At 37.5% G+C, this 18383-nt stretch overlaps 1 protein-coding gene across 1 annotated transcript; it reads left to right on the top strand.

Moving 5' to 3' along the window:
* Positions 1 to 90: 90 nt before the first annotated feature.
* Rab2b (RAB2B, member RAS oncogene family) lies at positions 91 to 17450 on the top strand. Its single transcript, XM_076848142.2, has 8 exons — positions 91 to 294; positions 534 to 605; positions 3838 to 3905; positions 8573 to 8655; positions 8959 to 9051; positions 13994 to 14105; positions 14694 to 14762; positions 15760 to 17450. Exons 1-8 carry the CDS (start codon positions 249 to 251, stop codon positions 15865 to 15867), a joined length of 651 nt encoding a protein of 216 aa, XP_076704257.1. The 5' UTR covers positions 91 to 248; the 3' UTR covers positions 15868 to 17450.
* Positions 17451 to 18383: the final 933 nt, after the last annotated feature.

Genomic DNA, 18383 nt, shown 5'->3' with positions numbered 1-18383 from the left:
TGGCTTGGTATCGCCCCCTGGAGCTTGGTGGGGTAATAGCATATAGAAGGTCCAGAGGAATCCCTAGAGGTGGTGTCGGATACTCCGGATCGAGTGAGGATTTCTGGGGAGAGCAATAGAGACGTGGTCCAGGCTAGAGGGGCCGGGGAGGGGAAAAATAAGGAGATCGGTAGATTGAGTGGCTAGAGAAGTCGGAGGTAAGTGGCTGTAGAAATCGGGCGTACCCGGAATACTGCGGAATCGGGACCATGACTTATGCTTATCTCTTCAAGTACATCATCATCGGGGACACAGGTAACCCACGGGTGGACCGCCTTCAAGGCTGGGGCGGGGATCTGAAGCTCCCAAATCGGGTTGCGGGGGCGGGGCTCACTTAGTGGGCTGGGCGTTTCGAGACCAGCGGGCGGGGGGCGGGGCGGGCGGCCGGGGGCGGGGCTCCGGGCTCCCCTTCCTCAGTCCTGGACGCCCAGAGTCTAGCAGCTGGAAAGTTCTCGGACCGCGTGCTTGCTGGAATTTATGTCCTCCTCTTTCAGGTGTGGGGAAGTCATGTCTCCTCCTGCAGTTCACAGACAAGCGGTTCCAGCCTGTCCACGACCTCACAATAGGTAGGTGTATCTACTTGTTCCAGAACAGATAAAATCAGACAAGCCAAACTGCTCAAATAGGTTAGCAGCCTTAAATGTTCGAAGTAAAAAGTTACCCCCACTACTTTAAACTAATCCGAAATTATGTTAAATGAAGAGTAACTAATTAAACGCTGATAAATGTGGAGTAAACAATTGAAAGGTAATTTTAAAGATGAATGTGATTTAAGGACTTAGTTGTAGGATTTTTCCCTTCAAATACAGTTTGTATGTTTATAGGAAATCCCGTGAAAACATAACTGCCTTATCAGAAACTCAAACGCAATAAATACCAATCTCATGTATTTTTCAAAGAAAACACTAATACATGAACATTTGTATGTTGGAGATAAAAAAGCAAATTGAAGAACCATCCCAGCCTTAGAATGAAAAGATAGCTGAAAGTGATAGCTTTCCTCTTTTAAAAAAATTTTTGATAGAGTTCTGAAAACATACTGGTGGTCATGGAAAGTATTACCATCTCCCACACGTTTGTGATGAGGCAACCTGGAGGTGCTCTAATCTGTAAAGCCAACCAAAATAAACAATATATGTAAAACTAGCCTTCTGGCCATGCAAATGAAAATTTAAATGAAATCTAAAGATCCCCATTCTTTTTTTTTTCTTAGAGAGAGAATTTTAATATTTATTAGTTTTTGGTGGACACAACATCTTTCTTTATATGTGGTGCTGAGGATCGAACCCGGGCTGCACGCATGCCATGCTACCAGCCCCAAGATCCCCATTCTCAATCTGTTTCTACTTCCAAGTCCTACCAGTATGGAAACCTAAAGCTCTCATTGGTCTTCACAAAGTTATTCAGAGCTAAATGATTGTTGAGTTTAAAAAAGGATTCAGATGATAGTATCCACCAGAAACTATTTTGTTTAATGAATATTTAGGTGAATACTGACACTGTGGTAGGGACAAACAACACAGTGCTTAACTAGGTAACATTGTACTTTCCTGTCAATTATTTGTAGTCTTCAAGTGAAGGAGGTAGGGCTGGGGGCAGATACTATCAAATTTGTATTGCAAATGGAAGGAGAGGCTTCCACTTCTATCAGGAAATGCTGAAAATCACTACTGAGCAGGAGTTAGCTAGGCAAAGGGGTTGTAGTGGTGAGGGGGAAATGAATAGGGCTAGGGGGAAATGAATACCGCAAGAGGGAATAACATTTGCAAAGACCAGGATGGCAAAGATCAGGCAGGCCACTTTTGGAAAACAAATAATTTAATATGGCTGGAACTTGGAAGTTTCAAATGGAGAGTAGCCAGGAATACAATTGGAGCCAGGTGTGGTGGCATCCGCCAATTATCCCTGCCTCATGGAGGCTAAGGCAGAAGAATTGCAAGTTCAAGGTCAGTCTCAGCAATTTAGCAGAGCTCTAAGCAACTTGAATGAGCTCCTGTCTCAAAATAAAAGGGGATGTGGCTCAGTGATTAAGTGTCCCCCGGGTTCAAACTCTGGTATCATTAAAAAGAATCAAGTTAGAAAAACAAAATTCAGTACCAAGTTTTTAAATACTTGAGGGTAATGGGGAAATGACCCTATTAAGTTTTAAAGTAAAGGAATGAAGTGGTCAATGAACTTTATCCCAGAGTCCAGTAGAACCTGTGTTTCTGAGTTCAGTTCTGTGTACCATAACATACAAGGCATATGGATAGAAAACACATTTGCAAAATGTCTTAGTGTACAACTAGAAGAAACTGCATGAAAGAGACAAAAGTTCTACATATTAATTTTTACCCATTGAAATTCCATTCCTGTTGTCCAGAAAGAATTAGTGAGTTTTTTCAATGGTTACTGTGTGATTATTTATTAATTTTGATGCTGTGGTGAACCCAGGGGAACTTTGTTTTTTATTTTGAGACAGGGTCTCACTATCTTGTTTCCGGCCTCAGCTTCCCAAGTGTGCACCACCACACCTGGCCCATGTGATTCTTGATAAAGCAGTTGGAGTAGTAAAAAGCAATTCTTATACCTTTCTGCTACATGCAGCACCTTGAAGTTGAGGTATTTCAGGTATATTGTGCTTATCTGCATAGGATCACTAATAGGTGCATATCAGCCCTTAGGGTAAGCTAGATCAGTCATCATTCTTACTTTAAAATTAGAATTTCTCATGTGTGAAGTACTATATGAAATAGATAATAGGATAAATGATCTGACTTGTAATTCATTGTTTTTGTTTTTTGGTATTGAGGATTTAACCCAGGAGTGTTTCATCACTGAGCTACACAGTCCTTTTAATTTTTTATTTTGAGACAGGGTCTCACTAAGTTGCCCAGGCTGGTTTCAAATTTGTGATCCTCTTGCCTCAGCCTCCTGGGTCACTGTGATTACAGATGTGCACTACCACACCAATATTTAATTTATTGTTTTTAATATAAGTGACCATCTTTTAAATTTTGGCCTGACAGTACCTTAAGAGAAGAATAATGCCAAGTAAACTGGAAACTTACTCAGATTTCCAGTTTCCATGCTGTAGGGGTGCAATTTTCCAGTGAACTCTGGGAATTATTGGTGATGTGAAATGTATCATTCTTGAGTATCTATTTTTTTAGGTGGGCTCTTTTTTTTTAAACAAAAAGTTCTAGAGTTACAGAAAGAAATGTTTTATGCAGAGACTAGAGAATACTCTGAAAGTCGGGAAATTTTTTAAAAAATTTTACAAGTATTTAAAGAAATTACAAAATGTTACCTCATCAAATTTAAGTGTTAAAACATTGCTAAGAATTTATTCACCTTTTTGTCGAGCATAGGGTGCCCACCTATAATCCCAGCAGCTGAGGAGGCTAAGGCAGGAGAATTGCAAGTTCAAAGCCAGCCTCAGCAACTTAGTGAGACACTGTCTAAAAATTAAAAGAACAAAAAGAGGCTGGGGGTGTAGCTCAGTGGTTGCATAGCACTGGGTTCAATCCTGGTACCAAAAAGAATTTATTCACCTTTTTAATTTGAGTTTTTAGCTTTATTCCTCTATCTACTTTTTGGTTACATTCTCGGGTCATATCACTTAGAATATAATTTTTTAATTCTAAAAAAAGGAAACAAATTAATAAAATTAACTGGAGCAAATAGCGGCAGTTTTGGGCTTAGTGGCATTGAATATGAAGCTTAAGTCATAAAATATTGAGGAAAAGCTCTAACCTGTCACTCAACATGTCCTTTATTCCCAAGAATCATATTTTTTCCTCTTGGTCTTTTCTGAAGGTGTGGAGTTTGGGGCCCGCATGGTCAACATTGATGGAAAACAAATCAAACTGCAAATCTGGGATACGGTAAGAGAGGACAAAATAATTTTATCCCCAACCAAGATCCAAATATAACAATAAAAGTTGATGCAAGGGAAAAGGGTAAAGAGGGTGGGTCTATTGGTGGTGATGAAATAGGGGAAGAGAGAAATCAACGAGATGGGAATGCTTTACGTTTCACCTTTTATAGTTATAAATACTTCCCACCCCCACATCCAGCACTAGGCATTTAACCAGGGGTCTTTTACCACTAAGCTACATTGCTAACCCTTTATATTCTTTATTTTGAGACAGGGTCTTTCTTTCTATGTTGTCCAGACCGGCCTCAGCCTCCTGAGTCACTTTGATTATAGGTGTGTACCACCATTCCCAGATCTGATTAGATTTTCCATCTCACTTTGTTGAGTTGCCCTAACTACAGGAATATGAATCACTTTACATTTTTAATAGTGATTAACTCCTGTCTGACATCCATAACTTCCCACCTTGTTTCATTTAAATGGCCAGTTTTTGTTTTCAATCCTTTTTCCACCATTAAAGCCTAAGAAATCTTGCTCTGTATCTGCTGTCAAGGTTAACTCTATATTTTTTAAACAGTTGCTATGTATTTATTCCCTTTCATTGTTGAGGTCTAGTGACTCTTTGTCACTACCCTAATTAAGCAATGCAACCCTGATTTTGTATTTTCCGAAAAGGGAGATTTGGACCCCACAGAGAGTACAGCTTAGATTTCTGAGGTAGTGGCAAAGAATGAAGCCTGTGGGCATCAAGACTGATATAAGTTAGTACCTCTTTAACTTAAACCTCTACCACTTCCAAAAATAGATGTTTTGATGGCAGGAGAAAAACCCAGTAGGTGTGAGTTAGTGGTATGGTCATGGTCATTCATGTATTGGCTGCTGACTTCTTTCTTCCTTAAATGCTCATATGAGATATTATTGAATCACGAAGTAAGAAAGTTGAGAGCCACTACTGTATAGACAGGATTCTTAAGAAATACTGGCCATTTAAATGGGCCTAGTTCATTTCTGTTCTCTTTTAAAAATTGTTCCAAGATTAACATTTGCTGAATCATGAAAAGCAGATTTCGTAATACTGTAGCAATTTGCTTTGAAAAAACTAAAAGATTCATATTTATGATGTAGTGTCTTATCTACAACTTTCTGGGTAAGCCCGATCATTTCTTCCTTGTCATCCCTGATCTCCTGCCCATCGCTTACCCAGCTGTCATCCCTGATCTCCTGCCCATCGCTTACCCAGCTTGACTTCCTACTTTCTTGATCCATCCATCCCTCATCCCTTTACTTTAAAGCTATCCTGTATGAAAACATTTATGTAACTGGGTATGCTTGTAATCCCAGCAACTCTGGAGGCTCAGACAAGAGAATCGCAAATATGAGGCCAGCCTCAGCAATCTAGTGAGACACTATCTCAATAAGAAATAAAAAGGATTGTGTATGTAGCTTAGTGGTAAAAGTAACCCTGGATTCAATCCTTATATGAAAAAAAAGTTTAGAGATTATCAAATGGATATTTTGTTTTATTTTTTGGTGCTACAAATTGAACCCAGGACCTTATATCCCAGTGTTCTTTCTACCATTGAGCTTCACCTTCAGCTCCATGATGTATATTTTTCAAAATAGAAATTTTCATTTTGAGTCAGGATCTTACTAAGTTGCCAAGGCTGGCCTCTCAAATTGCTGGGATTATAAGTGTGTGCCACCATGTCCTGCTCATCCTGCATATTTTAAACATACCAGGTTATCCAGAGTTTTTTGTTGTCACTGTTCTGGTATTAATAAAAATTTAGAGACGCTTACTAGTTTTTGTTTTGTTTTGTTTTTACATGTGTGTCTGTGTGTATGCGTATATGTATGTGTCATTCTCAAATACACAGTCTAAGGAAGAGGCATTGTACTATAGCTAATGGAAAGGATTGATTAATCTCAAGTTAATTTGTATTTACTTTGTAATGCATTTTGATTCTTAGAAATAGAGTGTATCCAACTTTCTAAAATTTGATACTTCAAACTGTATGCTTTAGAAGTATAGTAGGAACTGGGAATGATGGCACATGTCTGTAATCCCAGCAATTTGGGAGGCCAAGGCTGGAGGATCACAAGTTTGATGCCATCCTTGTCAACTTAGTGAGATCTTGACTTAAGGGTTGGGGATGGGGCTCAGTGGGAGAGTGTCCCAGTGTTCAATCCTCAGTACTGTCCCTGCCCCCTGGAAAAAAAAAAAAACAAGTGTAATAGAATGCTCCCACCTGGAAGAAATAGAAAGCTATGCATTCTCTTTGACAAAACTTCGTCTTAGTTAGTTGCTACTTCAGATTTCTTACTGGGGATGGACAAGGATACCTAAAATGGATGTAGACTAGCCTAAGTGGAATCACTTACTCATTCTAGCTTACTGGCTCACAAACTGGTTCATGAACTGGACAGAGATGAAGAAGTAAGTAGAGTGATTAGATTTTTAAGCTTTCTTGATGACCCACTGGAAGTATTTTCAGTTGTGAAGTGAAATGCCACCATATGATTGAACTATCATGAGGGCTTCCCTCACTTTGCCTTTTAGTTCCTAGTAGGACTTGGGGGAAGTAGAAGAGGACTTTCGATGATAGCAGAAGAGGAGAAAAAGTAAGAGATTAAAGCAAAACAGGACCCAAATAATGTAAGATATGGAGTTATTAGGGAATAAATATAAAACTTTATGTGAGCTCTTGGAGGCAAAAGTATTGTTTACATCTTAAAAAGTATTGTATTACTTTATTTTTTGTATTACTTTTTATTTTTTTGTTTTTGGATTCAGATGTTCTAGAAATTATAAAATTCACTAAATATTTGTGTGATTCTTTTATGGAGAGTTTCTTGTATGTTTACAAAAGTAGCCTTAGAGTTAATGCACTTGGTTTCTTTTCCCTCATTCAAACCCTGATTTAGATTATATGATATAATGGCTAAGGAAAAAAAAAGAACTTTTGTGCTAGAAAAAGCACTAAGATCTTAAATTTAAATTATAGCTCCAGCACTGCTTTATGATTTTTGGCCTGTTGTTGAATTTTCTTCTTTAAATTTTATTTTTCCCATTTCAAAGGGGGAATTATAATAGTAATATTTGTTTCAGGACTATTAAAAAGAATTAAGTGAGATAATACATGTAATTGTAGCTTATGGTTCCTGACACATAGTGTATGCCAAAAGATAGTTTAAAATATTATTATAGTGTTAGTATTGTCACTGTTGATATTGTACAATCAGAAGGCTATTTATTTATTTATTTATTTTTGTCTTCATCATAGTTTTCCTGTCTTTCAAACTTCCCAACCTTGAATAAGGATATGAAGATAAATAATCTCAAAAATGTGAAAACTAGCTAGGTAGGGTGGTGTTTGCCTGTAATCCCAGCTGCTCTGGAGGCTGAGGCAGGAGGATCAAAAATTCAAGGCCAGTCTCTGTAACTTAATGAGACTTTGTCACAAAATGAAAAATAGAAAGATCTGGGAATGTAGTTCAAAGGTAGAATGCCCATGGTAAAATCCCCAATACTGCACCAAAGAAAAACAAACTAAACCCCCAAAATAATAATATAAAACCTTTCCTAATGGGATAGATTCAATGCACAGGATATACATAGTATTATTTGAAAGACACTTCTTCACTGGGTACAATGGTGTATACCTATAATCTCTGTGACTCTGGAGGCTGAGGCAGGAAGATCTCAAAAAGTTTTTTGAGGCCGGCCCCAGCAACTTAGTGAGACTCTCAGCAACTTAGCAAGACCCTGTCTGAATATAAAAAAGACAGGGATGCGGCTCAGGAGTAAAGTAAAGTTCCCTGGGTTCAATCTCCAGTACCAAAAAAAAAAAAAAGACACACCCACATTTTTGCTTCCCCTAAGAAAAAAAGAAAGAATTGTCATGAAAAAAAAAAGCAAATATTTGCAGCATGTGGGGGAATTAACTAATTGCTTGGTTAAAAAGTAAAACTTAATATTTTGGCCCAATTAGAAATGTGAACAAGCCGGATTTTTTTAAAGGAAAATTTTATCCTAGCTTTTGGGTATCTTTTCCTGTTCCTTATTTCTATTTTCCATGTTGGGGTTTTCAGCAAGGGACATTTAGGTAGGTTGTCCTGCTATTGTCCATGGATCACTAAAGGTCATTTAGCATATGCTCCGTTTAATTGTTTTACATCTAATTTTCTGCAATGATCCATTGGAAAGAAACTTCCACAGGGTGTTGGCATTCTAAGATAATTTTTCTTTTTATGGGTAGAAACAGAAAGATTAATATGAAGTCATCATATTTGGGATTGAAAATAAAACATACCCTGAGTTTCCATTCCCATTTCCAATTGTTCCCTTCTGGGGTATATTGAGAAATATATGCAAAGGACTTTGATGTCATGATGATTCTGGAGTGCTACTGGCATTTAGTGACCAGGTTAGGGATGTTAAACATCAAACAATTTGTTGGACAAAATAGCAATTGCATTCTTATTGCAGAATATTGACTCTCTACCTGGATTTTCCCTGGGCAGGCATGTTTTCTTTTCCTAATTCTCTTAATCTAATAGAAATTCATTGTTAGTTAAGTCCTTTGTTTTGGGCTAGTATGTGATTAAGTCAGTTCTCTGGAAGTAACCTAGTTTTATTGGGATTTTTTTGTTGTTGCCATGTTGATGGGAAAGGCTGGGCAAGAATCCTTCCGTTCTATCACCCGTTCCTACTACAGGGGAGCAGCTGGAGCACTGCTGGTGTATGACATTACAAGGTGAGCCAGTTTTGGTATGTGGGAGGGAAATTCTTAGGTTCTTCAATGCTTTTCTATCAACATGTTCTGCTAAAGATGACCTCTTTAATATTTTTCTATATACAATATAACTTTCTCCCTTTTCCTATATATTTGAAGTTGCTTTGGGCTTGGAATTCATTCATTTGATTTTTCAGTGCTGGGGATCAAACCCAGGGCCTTCACATGCAGAGAACTCACTCTACTACTGAGCTACATCCCTAACCCTGCTTTGGCCTTTTGAAATGGGCTTCTGACCCACTTTCTGAACTTTTTCTGTTGTAGGCGTGAAACCTTCAATCACCTAACCTCATGGTTAGAGGATGCCCGCCAACACTCTAGCTCCAACATGGTTATCATGCTGATTGGGAATAAAAGGTAAAATTTTATCTTTACGAATATTAACCATCAGGAGTCATCTAGGTACTCTGTGGGCATTAAATTTCTTAGTCTGCAGAATTTCTCAGTTTATGGTTCTTTTTATGGTCTCAGTAAAAAATGAATGAATTAATGAGGTAAAATATACAGAACTTAAAATTTATCACTTTTTTTTTCCTCCAGTACTAGGGATTGAACATAGGGGCATTCTACCACTGAGCTACACATCAACCCTTTTTATTTTGAGATAGGGTCTTGCTAAGTTGCTGAGGCTAGCTTCAAACTTGTGCTCCTCCTGCCTCCACCTCCAGAGTAGCTGGGATTACAGGCATGTTCATGTAACCATTTTAAAGTGTACAGTTCTATGACATTATGTGTATTTATGGTATTCTGCAACCATCACCACTATTCATCTCCAGAACTTTTCATCTTCTCAAATTCTATAACCATTCAGTACTTGGGCTTATCTCCCCACCTGCTTTTCCTCTGTGACAACCACTATTCTGTTTGCTTGCTTTCTTTCTTTTTTCTTTTTATTGGTGGTATTGGGGATTGAATTCAGGGCCTTGTGCATGTGAGGCAAGCACTCTACCAACTGAGCTATATCCCCAGCCACTGCTTTCTTTCTTTATGAATTTAACTAATGTAGGCGTCTCATGTTAGTGGAATCATGAAATATTTATGCTTTTGTGATTGGCTTGTTTTACTTAGCATCTCATCTTCAAGGTTTATCCATATTGTAGCACATATCAGAATTTCTTTGCTTTTTAAGGATGTATAGTATTTAATTGTATGCATATGCCAGATTTTGTTCATCCATTTATCTGTGGACACTTGTATTGCTACCACCTTTTGACTATTGTGAATAATGCTGTCAGCATGGGTACAGAGATCTGTACTAGTCCTTCCTTTCAGTTCTTTTGGATATGCACCCAAAAGTAGACTTGCTGGATCATATGATAATTCTGTTTAATTTTTTGAAGAACCACCATGCTGTTTTTCATAGTGACTGTACCATTTTACATTTTACTGGCAATGCACAGGGCTGCTTCTTCTTCTTCTTTTTTTTTTTTTTTTAAGAGATAATTTTTTAATATTTATTTTTTAGTTTTTGGTGGAGGACACAACATCTTTATTTTCTTTGTATGTGGTGCTGAGGCTCAAACTTAGTGCCCCGCGTATGCCAGGCGAGTGTGCTACTGCTTGAGCCACATCCCCAGCCCCAATGAACAGGGCTTCTAATTTCTCTACATCTTTGCCAACCCTTATTATTTTCAGTAAAAAAAAAATTTGTCATCTAAAGGCCAAAAGAAATATTTAATAGTTTTATTATTAAATAGTTAAATCTAAAACAAACAAAAAGTAGATAGTTCTAAACAATATAAATATACTTATGAAAAATATAAATTAAAATATTTTAAAAAATATTTATTTTATTTCTTAGTTTTACGTGGACACAGTATCTTTATTTTACATTTATGTGGTTCTGAGGATCGCACCCAGTGCCTCATGCATGCTAGGCGAGCACTCTACCGCTGAGCCACAACCCCAGCCCCGAAATAAAAATTTTTATTTCATTCTTAAATATTTACAGTTTCTTACCAATGACCTGTATCTCTCTCAGGCACAGCAGAGCATCTCAAACCTTGCAATCAAGATTGGACACTGCCAGGGCAGGGGATGTGGCTCAAGTGGTAGCGCGCTCGCCTGGCATGCGTGCGGCCCGGGTTCGATTCTCAGCACCACGTACAAAGATGTTGTGTCCGCCGATAACTAAAAAATAAATATTAAAAAATTCTCTCTCTCTCTCTCTCTCTCTCTCTCCTCTCTCACTCTTTCTAAAAAAAAAAAAAAAAAAAAAAAAAAAAGATTGGACACTGCCACTTTCATTTTCTGGTTTTTTTTTTTTTTTTTTTTGGCATTACTTGCATTTTATCACAGCAACTGCCCAAAACTCAGTTTCACAAAGATATTGAATGGAATCTGATGTGCTCTGATGTTGACACTGAACTACCTTAATTTTGTAATTTATGTGGTGTTGTAACATTGAATGTTGATGTATTTTCCTCAAAAATAAAAAGGCGAGGATTACAAGATTGGGGCCAACCTCAGCAACTGAGCGAGACCTGTCTCAAAAATAGAGAGCTTCAGATGTAGCTCAGTGGTAGAGTGTTCCTAAGTTCAATCCCCAATCTCACCAAAAAGAAAAAAATGTGTGTGTGTGTGTGTGTATACATATATGTATATGTGTGTATACATACATATATGTATATGTATATAATGAATATATATGCGCACACACATACATATATATAAAAATATGTAAATAAAGTATTTCATGGTGTCCTTTTTGAGTTTGTAATGCTGTGCATTTGATAACTACAGACACAAGATAATTATATTCATTTATTAGTTCTTCTGATTTCTTGAAGACCTGTAATGTTAAGACACTGAGTTTCTGTGTTGCCAAATGCAAAAAAGTCATGCCCCGCTTTCATGAACCTTATAGTCTAGTGGAGACATCAAAATGATTTGTATCATTTTAAATATGAAATGATTTGTACAAGTGATTATAAATGCAGTGAAGGGAAAAGAGTGCTATGTAGGACAGTAGTAGGATACCTGTTTTTGATTAGGAGTGATATTTAGCTGGAAATAGAAGGATAAGCAAAACTTTACTGAGCAAAGGTTAAAAATAGGTATCACATAGGGTTAGTCTCTGTATGAAAGTCTTGACTGTTGGGCTGGGGATGTGGCTCAAGCGGTAGCGCGCTCGCCTGGAATGCGTGCGGCCCGGGTTCGATCCTCAGCACCACATACAAACAAAGATGTTGTGTCTGCCGAAAAAACTAAAAAATAAATATTAAAAAAAAGAAGAAAGTCTTGACTGGGAAGAAGAAACTTGGCAAGTTTGTGGTATTGAAAGAAACCCAGTATTGGATCTAATCAAAGAAAATGGTGCAAGATGAAGTTGGAAAAATTAGGAAAGAACCAAATCTCACAGCACCTCACAGGCATAAGTAACAAGGTTGGATTTTATTCCAAACACAGTGAAAACATTTGAGATTTGTGGTGGTGGAGATCTTGTTGAAGGTCTCATGCATCATGCATGGCTTTATCGTTGAGCTATACTTGTTGTCCTGCATTAAAGAGTTAATGGCTGGCTTGGTCATTTTTTTTTTTTTTCTTTCCCTTTTTGGTAGTACTTTGGATGGTTTCCAGAGACACTTTACCACTGAGCTACATCCCCAGCTTTTTATTTATTTATTTTGAGAGAAGGTCTTGCTGGGTTGCTCCTACTTCCTCACATTTGTGAGTCTCCTGCCTCAACCTCCCAAGTTGTTGGAATTACAGGCATGCACCACTGCACCTGGATGCTTCGTCAGTTTTTTTAAAATATTTATTTCTTTTAGTTGAAAACAATACCTTTGTTTTTATTTATTTATTTTTTTGTGGTGCTGAGGATTGAACCCAGGGCCTTACATGCACTAGAAGAGCACTCTATCACTGAGCCACAACCCCAGCCCTTCATCAGATTTTTAAGATCACTCTGGAGGGAAACAAAAGTTGCAATAGGATACCAATTGTAGTCATCCAGATCAGAGAGAACAGTGACTTAGAATAGGGTAGTGACCTGGAGAGAGAAAAGGAGGATGTTAAGGTACATTCTAGAAGAATTTACTTTGGGATAAATTGGATATTTGGAGTTAGGAAGGGAAAGGGGTCATTTCAGCACCTTGGGTTTTGTTCTGGGCCATTTACTGAGATGTAGAAGCCTGGGGTAGTCAGTTTGGAAGTTTGATTTTGATGTGTTAAGTTGAGGTGCCTCTTACATAATTGTGGAAATGAAGAATACAAGTGGACAAACAATTCTGGAGCTTATAGGAGCATCTGGGTAGAGGTGCAAATTTGGAAGTGTTGGCATTTAAACAGATAATTTCTCCTTGGTATTCACACAGCACATGTATAATAAATATAAACTGTAGGTTTGTTGTTCTTTAATGGACTTAGTACTTGATTTTTTTTTCGTGGTTGAAAAACTGGAAACCTTCCAAATGAAAATTTCCAACTTGAAAAATAATTATCAAACAGTATAACATTTTTTTGTCAGCCTTTTATTCTTTGTAGTCTTTCCTCACCACTTCATTTCCTTTTTAAGCCCTTTCTCTTTTTGTTTCTTTATCACCTAATTTTTAACCATATCACTTTAATTTCCTGGGGCCAAGCCACTTATATATACACTAGAAATGAGACTAGTGAGAGTTAATGCAACTATGTTCTCCTTATTCCTTGCTCTCTCCTGAGGATTGATTCTAGTAAAAACGAAGACACTTAGCACTATAGAATGAGAAATCATGACTTTCCTACTTTTTTAGCAATTACGAGTTTCCCTCTTATCATTTCTACTTTGTTCTTCTGGATCTCATTTGAAAAAGAAGCATATGGTATAGTTTTGAGTGATTTATCAGGCTTGCCTTTATAAGCCTTTTCTTTGTAATAGAGTAAGGTATTATGCAGTGACTGTCTTGAATCTGAAGAATGTTTTCTTTTTTCTTCTTCTGTTGCTTCCCTCCACCACCTCCCAGTACTGGGGATTGAATCCAGGGGCACTTTACCACTGAGCTCTTCCCGGTCCTTTTTATTTTGTATTTTGAGATGGGGTCTCATTAAGTTGCCCAAACTGGCCTCCTATCTGTGATCCTTTCGCCTTATCCTGCCAAGTAGCTGGGGTTGGTTACAGGCAAATGTCACTGCTCCCAGTTGAAGCATGTTTTCTAAGAGGCTACAGAAATTAGTAATCCTTTACAAGAGAATATAATGTAGGATCTACATACTTTACAGATTAGCTGGCAGTTGAAACCATTATGGGATTCTTTTAGATTTAGAGTTCCTCTTCCACTTGGATCTTTTTTTAGTTTCCTCTCCAATTAATCTCTTGCAGTGACCTAGAGTCCCGCAGGGATGTGAAGAGAGAGGAAGGAGAGGCCTTTGCTCGGGAGCATGGACTTATATTCATGGAAACTTCAGCCAAAACAGCCTGCAATGTTGAAGAGGTACTATTTTGGAAAAAGTGAAAGCTCTCCAGAGATTGCATTACCATCTTTGTCCTTTTATTCAATAGAAGAGATTTCTATAGGATAAGGGCAAAGAAAGGGCATCTTGAAGTCATAATGACTAAATGTCTCATTTTAAGGGTACTGTTCCATTTTATTTTATCCTGATTCCTAAGGTTATACTTTTGCTTTGAGTAACATTAATTGGTAAGTATGGGTTAGAAACCACTCTCACTATAGTTGGGATGGGCGTTGTTTATTGGTTCCACTATAGTCTTTCCTAGCCTGGTGTTGACTATATCTTCAGTAATTAATTGAAAAGAGATCATATTTGTCTAAAGGGGGTACCAAGCTCAGAATCCTGGGAACATCTTTGAGTAGTACCAGAATACATAAAATTCCCTTTTTCCTTTTGAAACTACTCTCATTGGCTCTTAACAGGGATCTTTGGGACTCTTACATATTTTTACTCCTTTCTAGTGATTCCTACTTCACCTTAGAAATCCAAATAAGAATAATATTTGTATTCTCTTTGTCTCATTTCTCTACCTTACCTTAAGACTGATAAATGATTTATGTCTCCTTCAGGCCTTCATTAACACAGCCAAAGAAATATACAGGAAGATCCAGCAGGGTTTATTTGACGTCCACAATGAGGTAAGAAAGGGTGGTGGGTGAGGTGTTGATAGTTAATTTTGTTCTGTTATGAAAAGGAGTGGAAGATCTCTACAATGTAAACATTCCCTGTCGATACATGAATTGTAACTCTGCCATTTCAAGCTCTTTTCCTAATGTAGGCACAAGGAAACCTGTAATCAGTTTCTGTTTTTCCTCAAGTCTGAGACCTAGAATGCTTAAAGAAATTGTTAGGGTGGTAATCTAAAAGACTTACACCATATGGGAGTTTTTGTCTCAGTCTCTGTTTTTTAACATTTTTAGGGCTTAAAGAGAGATTTAATATTTAAAATTTTGTTTTAAAATTCTTTTTTTGTTGGGTTTAATACTTAATTGCTCAAAAAGGCCTGGTATACTGGGGATTTAACCCAAGGTGACTTTCCCAGTGAGGTACAGCCCCAGACCTTTTATTTCTGTTTTGTTGTTTGTTTGTTCTATTTTTTTCTCCCTAGACTTTTTTTTTATTATTATTATTTTAAAGTTTGAGACAGGGTTTAAGTTGGTGAGGGTCTTAACTAAGTTACTAAGGCAGACCTTGAAGTTCTCCTGCTTCAGCCTCCCAATTCTGTCAGATTATAGACATGTGCTATGGTGCCCAGCTTAGGAGGGTCATTTCTGTAAAGCAAATTCTGAGACAAAACAAAAAAAGAATCATATACTACTTCTATACTTGTGCCTCCTCTACTCTTACCTAGCTAATTATATCTTAATTCTACATATAACTGTGTAACAGTGCACCTTAAAAATGGAACAGAAACCACTTTTAGGCAGCTAAGATTTTTATACCCCAGCTAGTCATCTTATCCTTAACCATCAGAGATTATTGTACCCCAACAATTTGGCTATGGCACATTGTTACCTGCCAAGGTCATACCTGGTTTTAGATATAATTAATGATTTCTCCCTTTCTCCCCGCTCCTTTTTTCCCATTCACTTTTAGCACCAAGGTGGGAACTTGTGCTTTTTTTTTCTTTTATAGGCAAATGGCATCAAGATTGGGCCCCAACAGTCAATTTCAACATCACTGGGACCCAGCGCCTCTCAGCAGAACTGTCGTGATCTAGGGTCGGACGCTGGCTGCTGCTGAACATCTGACCTGAACTCCTTTTTTTTTTTTTTTTTTTTTTTTTTCTGTCTTTCTTTCCTGGAACAGCTTCAGATCAATAGGCTTAAAGAAAGAAGTCTTACTTGGTTTGGCTGAGAGCAGCCTCTTTTCAAGGTGTGATATTTTGCTTTTCCACTTAAAGAACAGGGAAGAATTTGAGCCCTTACTGACCTGTCCTTCTTCAGGGACGTGAGCCTTCCCTATAGATTGGGGCTTTTTTCAACTTCTTTTTTAATTTCTAAAATGTTAGGATCAAAGTTGATTGTCAGGGTAGTTCAAAAATTAACAATTTAATAAGCATATATAATATGCTCCCCATCAAGAATTAGTAGCAAGGGATAAGTATATTCTGCTTGAACACTTGAGATGACCAGGATCTAGCTGGCCTTAGGATAGTAGATCTGCTGTATAGGAAATTTCATTGAGTTTTTTAACTTTTTTGTTTTGGAGGAACTACTTGCCATAACTTGTCCACTTTGGACAAGTTCTTGCAGAAAGCAGTTCCTTCTACTTGTTCAAGGAAGCTGAGTGCTTCTCTACTATCCCATTGCTGGTTTCTGTATCTTACTTACCAAACTTGAGAGAAGTGGAGTTGGTCCTGGACCTGTGGCCACTTACCCTTACCTAAAGAAAACATTCATTTCGTATTCACTTTGTTTAGGGACCAGATGTAACATTGCAGTGTACTTCACTGAATTGATCTCTATTGTTTCATCATACTCACTTCTTAACTAGATATATTTGGACTCTAATCAAGCTTATTTGCTTATTGTACATGGTATATTTATTCCTACTTCTGTACCTTTGCATATGTCCTACTCTCTACTAACACTGTACTTAAAGTCCAACAGTTTTTCCTTTAGGAAGCCTTCAGCGATCTCCTAGGGACTTCTAAGCAATTATTGACATAGTATCCCTTAGCTTTCCTATATTGGCTATTCATATGTATATTTATTTATATGTATGTTACTTTGTAAATATATTTTATAGTAGTTTTATGTGTAGAATTTGTCTTCTCTCTATAGGTTGTAAGCTCTGTAGAGCAGGATCCATATCACCCCTTTATTTTTATAAACCATTTCCCTCACCGTTTCTTCACAGGTGCCTAGTGCTACTCATGACGTGATTATAGAATTTAACTGACACACTTAAAAACTTATGACTTATTTTAGACTTTAGAGGAAACAAAAGGCCTTAGAGTCATCTCTGTAATTCCTGCTCTCTTCCATCTGTTTACCCTGGGTTGTATATTCTTCTTTTCCTCTCCTGCCTTCCTTTGGCTCATAGTCTCTATTCTGTGCAGCATACATTAAGGCTGCTCATTACCAAGCAATCAGATAACTGGTTGCTTCTCCAGCCCTTCTCCTTTTCAGATCATATAATACTATCCTAGCCATATTTGCCTTTGCTTCACTTCACTTCACTCATACCTTCTGGGTCAGTTGCTTATTTTCCTTGATATCTCACTTTTTTCCACAGCACCGAGGTCTCATGAATTTTTATAATTTTTGTTGTTAATGAATTGTTTCATTATTAAATATATGCATGTATTCAAGCTGCTCATATTCCATGTGTCATTTCTGATTATATATCTAGCATAAGTAGATAACTCTTCCTCCTAGAATATGGTATCAAATATATGGAAGAAGCCACCTCCTTCAGATTTGTTTTATACCCCCTTTTGCTCCCAGTAGTAGTAGTAGTAATCAATGTTGTACCAGGAAGTTGGAAAAAAATTCTGGGTATTGCTTTTTCTTTCCCCAGTACTAAGGATTGACTCCAGTGGGTCTCCACTGAGCTGTCTACTGAGCTATAGCCCCCACCCTTTTTAATTTTTGAGATAATCTCACTAAGTCACCCAGGCTGGCCTCAGATTTGTCATTCTCCTGCCTCAGCCTCTCAAGTAGCTGGAATTATAGGTATGTACTACCATGCCCAGCTTGGTTTTTTTTTTTTCTTCTTTCAGTTTTTACTTATTCAAAAAGGGACAGAGGGCTGGGATTGTAGCTCAGTGGGAGAGTACTTGCTTTGCATGTGTGAGGTACTGGGTTCGGTCCTCAGTACCACATAAAAATAAATATATTGTGTCTATCTACAACTAAAAAAAGTACTTAAAAAAAAAAAAAAAAGGAATAGAGAGGGGGCTATGGATGTAGCTCAGTGATAGAGTGCTTGCCAAAAAGCAATTGAGGCTGTTGAATTTGGAGTTAGCTTGCCTGTTCCCTTACCCCAGGGACAGAACTAAATTAACATTGTAGTTTCTGTACAGAAGTTTTTCTTCACCATCCCAAAGTATCTTTTAGCAATTGGGAAGCATTAGAGCCTTGTCAAAGACAGCATTCTGCCTAAGACTTCCTGCTTTCAGAGTCATTGATACCATTTGGATAATTGAGAGCATAATTTTAAATCCTAACTTATACATCCAGTTCTGTTATTCAATTTATAAACTTCTTTATTTGGGTGTTTCACCAAGTGTAAAGAAATGGTAAACAAAAGTA

Source organism: Callospermophilus lateralis, chromosome 3 (genome assembly GCF_048772815.1).
Source record: "Callospermophilus lateralis isolate mCalLat2 chromosome 3, mCalLat2.hap1, whole genome shotgun sequence".
Taxonomy (NCBI): Eukaryota; Metazoa; Chordata; class Mammalia; order Rodentia; family Sciuridae; genus Callospermophilus; species Callospermophilus lateralis.
Note: the sequence above shows the minus strand (reverse complement) of the source record. Positions and strands in the feature narration are given on the sequence as shown.

Coding starts and splice junctions, on each gene's coding strand:
- Rab2b (XM_076848142.2), top strand. CDS start 249: ATGACTTATGCTTATCTCTTCAAGTACATCATCATCGGGGACACAG. Junction 9,052..13,993: donor ATGCTGATTGGGAATAAAAG/GTAAAATTTTAT, acceptor AATCTCTTGCAG/TGACCTAGAGTCCCGCAGGG. Junction 14,106..14,693: donor CAGCCTGCAATGTTGAAGAG/GTACTATTTTGG, acceptor TGTCTCCTTCAG/GCCTTCATTAACACAGCCAA.